This window comes from Octodon degus, unplaced genomic scaffold, assembly GCF_000260255.1.
Source record: "Octodon degus isolate 3935 unplaced genomic scaffold, OctDeg1.0 scaffold00146, whole genome shotgun sequence".
NCBI classification, from domain to species: Eukaryota; Metazoa; Chordata; class Mammalia; order Rodentia; family Octodontidae; genus Octodon; species Octodon degus.
The window spans coordinates 1,045,545-1,051,299 of NW_004524722.1; the positions used below are offsets into that span (position 1 = coordinate 1,045,545).

Consider the following 5,755-nt stretch of genomic DNA (forward strand, 5'->3'; position numbering starts at 1 on the left):
GCTCTGTGTAGAGAAGCTTGGTCGGAAGGGACGAGAGTGGTGGCACTGCCCTCGCACACCCTGCCGGCCTGGCTCCTGCCCCAACTTACGCCCTCTTGATCTCAGCATCCTCTGAATTACGAGTGATCTGGAGCACAGAGTAATAATCCTGGCCCATGGCTGGCTGGCAGTGAGTTGTTAGTCCTCAGACTCCAGCAGAGCTGTTAGTCTGCATTCCTCGGTTGCTCCTGACAACTGCACAGGGGCACTCTGGGAGTTGTAGTCCTTCCTTCCCAAGCAAACTCCCTCCTGGATCTTAGACTAGGGACAAAGGGACTGGGAAAATTGTAGCCCTGATAAGGGTCATTCAGCTCAGAAACCAGGACCACAGGCCCTGTTTTATTTTATTTTTAAGGAGAAAGAAATTACTTTTAGTTAAAAGTGTTCAGGACAAGTACCACTTTTAGTTGATTTTTTTAAACTTATTTTTTATTTTAGAAATTTTACGTTTTCAGAAAAGTTATGAAGATAGTAGACACAATTCCCATATATCCCCCATACCACATACCATTTCCCCCATTAACATCTTATATTAATGAAGTAATTTGTCACAAATAACCAATGTTGATATATTACTATTAACAATAAATATATCACATTACTAGGGATTGAAACTAGGTTCTTTGCACTAAGATGTATCTCTAGCTCTTCAAATTAAAAAAAAAAATCTTTTTTAGACAGGGTCTTGCTATACAGTTCAGACTAGCTTTGAACTTGCTATGTGGCAGACTACCCTCAAACTCATGGGGATCCTCCTGCCTCAGCCTCCCAAGTACTGGGATCACAGGTCTGTGCCACACCTGGCTGTGAAGCACCGTAGGAGCAGCCGAGGTTGGAAATTGGTTATGTGTTTGGAGGCCAGGCCAGGCCAGTGCGCCTAAAGGAATCAAGCTACTTGCCTGAGACAATTCCAGTCACTAGTCACTAGGTAACCCTGTGGCTGACTTCGTCTAATGTATAAACAAATGTGCCTCCACCCCTACAGTGGTTGTACAGTTCCCCCTCCCATCAGGGGAGAGGGCTCTCCCGGACCCCAGCACCCCCACATCGAGAGCCACACTGGTTTGTGGCAAAATACAATTTCTACTAGAGTGCATCAAAGATACACACTATCCACATAGCTTCTTAGTGATGATGTGAATGAACCCGGATCTTTGGCTGAGTAGTCTATGTCAGGCTTCTCCACTATACAGTTGAAGGAAATCACTGCATGGCCCACCCCTAAAGCTGTAGTTAGGCTCCACTGCCCATAGTAACAGAGCCTAGATTGCCACCATATGCCACAGCCACTCAGTCACTGAGCTCAGTTCCTTTTACTGCCCAGATCCCTCCATGCCTTCCCCTGCTCTTTTCATGGCCATGGCTTCATTCAGCTTCATCACTCTCTAAGGCCACTACAACTTCCTCGCTGTCTTCCTGCCTTATCTCTCCCTTGCCAAGATCATACTCAGCCCAGAGTGAGGCCCAGACTGCTTCCTGAGGCACACAGGCCCCTGGGATCTGAGTCACAAAGCACCATAGCACTTCCCACCACACAAATGAGCCACTCTCCACTGCTACTGAGAAGGCTCCCACCATGCATCACAAACCTGGCTTCCATTCAGCTGACTTTTTTTCTTCCTATGAAAACAGTTTATATGCACAACTGAGCAGTATTGGAACATGCCTTGTTGAATAAACACTGCCCCTATGTGGCCCTTCCTGTTTTTCTTATTCCCTGGCCTTTCTTTATAGTTTTACAAGCTATACATGCACACAATGGTGTGCTGGTAAATGTTTCAAAACCGGCTCCAACTGGCTCACCAGAAAGAAATAAAAGTCTGTAGTGAAGCACTTGCCAATTTTTTTCTAAATGAGTACAAGTCAGCTCAAACACATTACTACAAGGGTTTCCAACAATGTATGTACCTTTTCCTATGTTGAATTTTACATAATGATATCACTTCTACAAACAGGTAACTGTGTGCACTGCTTTCCACAGAGGGTACATTGCTTACTTGTTTGCATTTGGATGTCCACCCATCTAGACTATTTAACAGTCCATTGTTCTCTCACCAATCAATATTAGCTACTGTGTTGTACTGTAGGTTTCCATCTAGGTACAGTGTGTTTCGACTGCTGCTCCTTAGACTTCTCCGGGGGCCCCCCAACACTTTTTTGCATAGGCCACATAGCCATGTCCTTTTCTTCTCCTCCTCTTCCTTCCACTCCTCCTCCCCTCAAATGGAAAATGTTCTTAAGAAAGGATCTAGTAGTAGGTTTTTTTTTTTTTTTAAACCAGGGATTGAACTCAGGCCCTGGCACTTGGCAGGGAAGCACTTATTCTTTTTTTTTTTCCATAATTTTATTGATAAACAAATAGCAATGAGACAGTTTCAAATCAAATCGGTAGGAGAAGCACTTATTCTACTGAGCCATCTCCCCAGCCCTCTAGCAGTAGTTAACAATGAGAAAAAGTGCTGCATTTTAAATTTCTAACTGGAGATGTAGGGATCTGTTGGTTTCAGTGTGATTCATTGTACCTGGGGAGAAATGACAGCAGGAATAAGGAAAAGACAGACAAGATGACAAAAGCTGGGGTAGGTGGTGCTCATCTACCTGGTTGGCAAGATGGCACCCCCACCCCAGCAACAATATGAATGTTCATTTATACCTTTGCAAAGTTAGGAACACATAAGGATGCCTAGAATGTTTATCTTGGGACCCTGGTAGATTGTCTCCTTTAGGCATGGAGGCCTAGTCTCGCTTACACACATTTGACCAATTTCCAGCTTCCGTGGCTCCCAACATATCCCCTTGCTTTGTTTTGCTGTATCAGAGGTGGGTGTTCCATTACAGTTAGAAAAACTGTGTTTAGAGAACTCTTTAGAAGACCTTTTCACACTTGATGCCAGCACAAAGATTTCAGTTACTTGAATTTAACAACGTAACCTTATATAGTCCAAAAGTCCACAATCGTAAAGAGTTATCATTACAGCTGGTAACTGTCAGAAGTTGGTAGTGACTTGAGCCTTTTACAGCTTAGCATATTATTATGGCATTACTCTTCACATCTCATGGTTACACTTTTCTGCTGGATGGTTAAGACCAAGTTGAAGTAAGACCTGTATAAATACAAATTTAACTTTGCTATCTAACAAGATCAATTAAATCTCATCAGAATTTACCTTAGAACTGTGTATAGTACCTCTTAGTTCTTCTGTCAGTGTCAGCCATCTGGATGAGTCATCTCCATTGCTTGACTTATGAAAGCCTGAGAGATTTTTTTTCTTTCTCTAGGTGACTCTCTTTAGACACAGATCATTGATCACTTTCCTCTGTGTCCCCATTATCTCCTTGATCAGAAAACTAGAGACTCAACTGAGTTATAGGATGTCACTGTAGAGGTTCTCCTCACTGTAGAGGTTCTCTTATATTCTGACCTACAAGGGCTAGGACCAAAATATTGGCTACCCTTTTAGCTCATCTATCTCCCTAATTTTTGGTCTCCAAATTTTAGTCATTAAACATCCAGAAGAGAACCTTTATGACATTACCCTGTAACAGAAGCAGCATAATGCTTCATATTACTGCCTATCTGAATATAAAACACCTTAGACAAAAAATTGAATTACTTTCCAACAACCATGGATTTTTTTTTTAAATTTTAGGGAAGGGTTTATAGTGTGTTCAGAAGTAAAATAATATTTAAAAAAGATTGTAGTTCGATCCCTGCTCCCACCAAAAAATAAAAATAAAATAAAATAATAATTAAAAAAAAAGATCGGAGTTTGATCCCTGCTCCCACCAAAAAATAAAAATATAAAGTGTTCAGGGTCTCACTGCTAGACTGGACTCATAGTGATCTGCCTGTTTACAGCCTCCCAAGAGCTAGGATTACAGGCACACGCCACCATGCCCAGTCTCTACCCCTGTCTCAGTGCGCCCTGGGGCTGGGGCTGGCACAGCAAGCCCGGGGATCGAACCCCTGGCCCCTGTGCTTACTTGCAGGCACTTTAATCTGCTATTTGGCTAGCCCTAAACATGGATATTCTAATATTCAAATCCCTATAGATTTGTCTTTTAGGTGAAGGATTTATTGGCTATCACAAGGGTAAAATTACATTTCTCCCAAAAACGGATGCTCAAATTGAGCCAAGGGGAAGATATGGCACTGCTCATTTATGTTGAACCAAGAGGCAAGCATCGCACTGTTCACTTAGAAGCTCCCTCAAACTGCCCCAGTGCATCAAGATTCCTGACAGCAAAGGTACCTGACTGCTCTGGGGTCCTGACCAACACATGGCTGGAGGTGCTGATGGGCGCAGTTCCCACACTGCCCTCGATGGCTGCCCCTCCTCAACTGACAAGGCCCGAGTAGTGGCCCAAATGGGAAGGACTAGTAGCTGGAGTCCTTGACCTCTTAGCACTCTCTCTGAGGCTGGACCTCCTGGCACCTGTGGTGGCACAAGGGTCCACAATCACAGGGTGGGAGAGAGGTAGCCTTCATTTACAGCTGAGTGCCACAGCTGTGTGCCTCCAGAGTCGGCAACTCACCGGTGTTCATGCCCAATCTTCTCCATTGCCCTCTGCCTACTGCCAGCAAAGCCAGCTTGCAACCCCTGACTGTGCTGTTCAGATGGCTCCTACAGAACATACTCCTTTTTCTGATTTCTACTTGATTTAAGTGGCAGCTGGGCCTTCAGCACCTTGTCACAGCTGACAATGTTTTCTGAAGCTGTAGAGACGGTTTCATGCTCAAGATATTCCCCTGGATGGAAAAATCTTTCAAACAGACTTAAGGCCACTTGTGCCTCTCCACGCAGGCCACAAATGCTAAGTAATTGCAAGGGCAAAGTTCCTCACCCAAGGACAGAGAAAAGGAGCCTCAGAAACCAGGCCTGGCTGCCTTGGCCACCCCAGCATGCCTTAGCACCGGGCAAACTGGCCCCAAACATTACTTTCCTGGTGTGGAACTGGCAGCAGGTCAGGCAGGACCTTCACCCTCAGGCATCTGGGAACCACTCAGGAGTCAGTGTGGGATTCTCCTGTGGTTGTGGAGTCCAGATGGCAACCAGAAGAGGCTGCAGTGCCTTCATGCTGTGAAACCACTTAACACGGCTCGAACCAAGCCGCACAACTTGGTGAAAGTCTAGAAATCCTGGCTGTCCTTGAGAACTGCTCAGTGATGAGAAGATGCACTGCCAGCTCTCCGCACAGAGCTAAGGGTCTGTCAGGACCATCTCTCAAGGTGAAGCAGCCTGGGCCAACAGGATGAATGCCTAATGCCTTCAGCTTCATGGCTCACTGGCTGTGAGACCCTAAGGAGTCTTTAATCTCACTGATCTCTAAATTCCTCACTTGAGATGTGAGGCTACTGCTTCACTCTCCTGAGTGACAGGAATGCACAGAACCCAGCCCAGTGTCAGGCACAGAGCACAAGCTGTTCCTAAGGAGGTCAGCAGAGGGATCCAGTAGTGGGAAGCCACCAGGGAAATACAGGCTACACACACCAAGGGGCAACAAACATATTGGTCCCATTTGTCACCTACCCACAAAGGCCATGGACCCATGATGAAGGCACTAGCTAAGGAGAAAAGACCATCAGGAACTAGATTTGGCCAGATAAAAGGCCTTGTAACAGCAGATTGTTCTCCATTTCTCCTGACTCGTTCTTAATAGCTGACTTGGCAGCTGGGAGCATACTCCTGGCGCGATCCCACAGACCTCTCCCATC

At 45.3% G+C, this 5,755-nt stretch overlaps 1 protein-coding gene across 4 annotated transcripts in view; it reads right to left on the reverse strand.

The window, feature by feature from the left end:
• Dnajb13 (DnaJ heat shock protein family (Hsp40) member B13) overlaps positions 1-200 on the reverse strand; it is a 17,747-nt gene extending 17,547 nt beyond the window's left edge. For all 4 annotated transcript variants that reach the window (XM_023702031.1, XM_023702033.1, XM_023702032.1 and 1 more), the window contains exon 1: positions 90-200. In XM_023702031.1, the coding sequence (XP_023557799.1) occupies positions 90-157 (68 nt within the window). In that variant the 5' untranslated portion in view covers positions 158-200. The remainder of the gene's footprint in view (positions 1-89) is intronic.
• Positions 201-5,755: the final 5,555 nt, after the last annotated feature.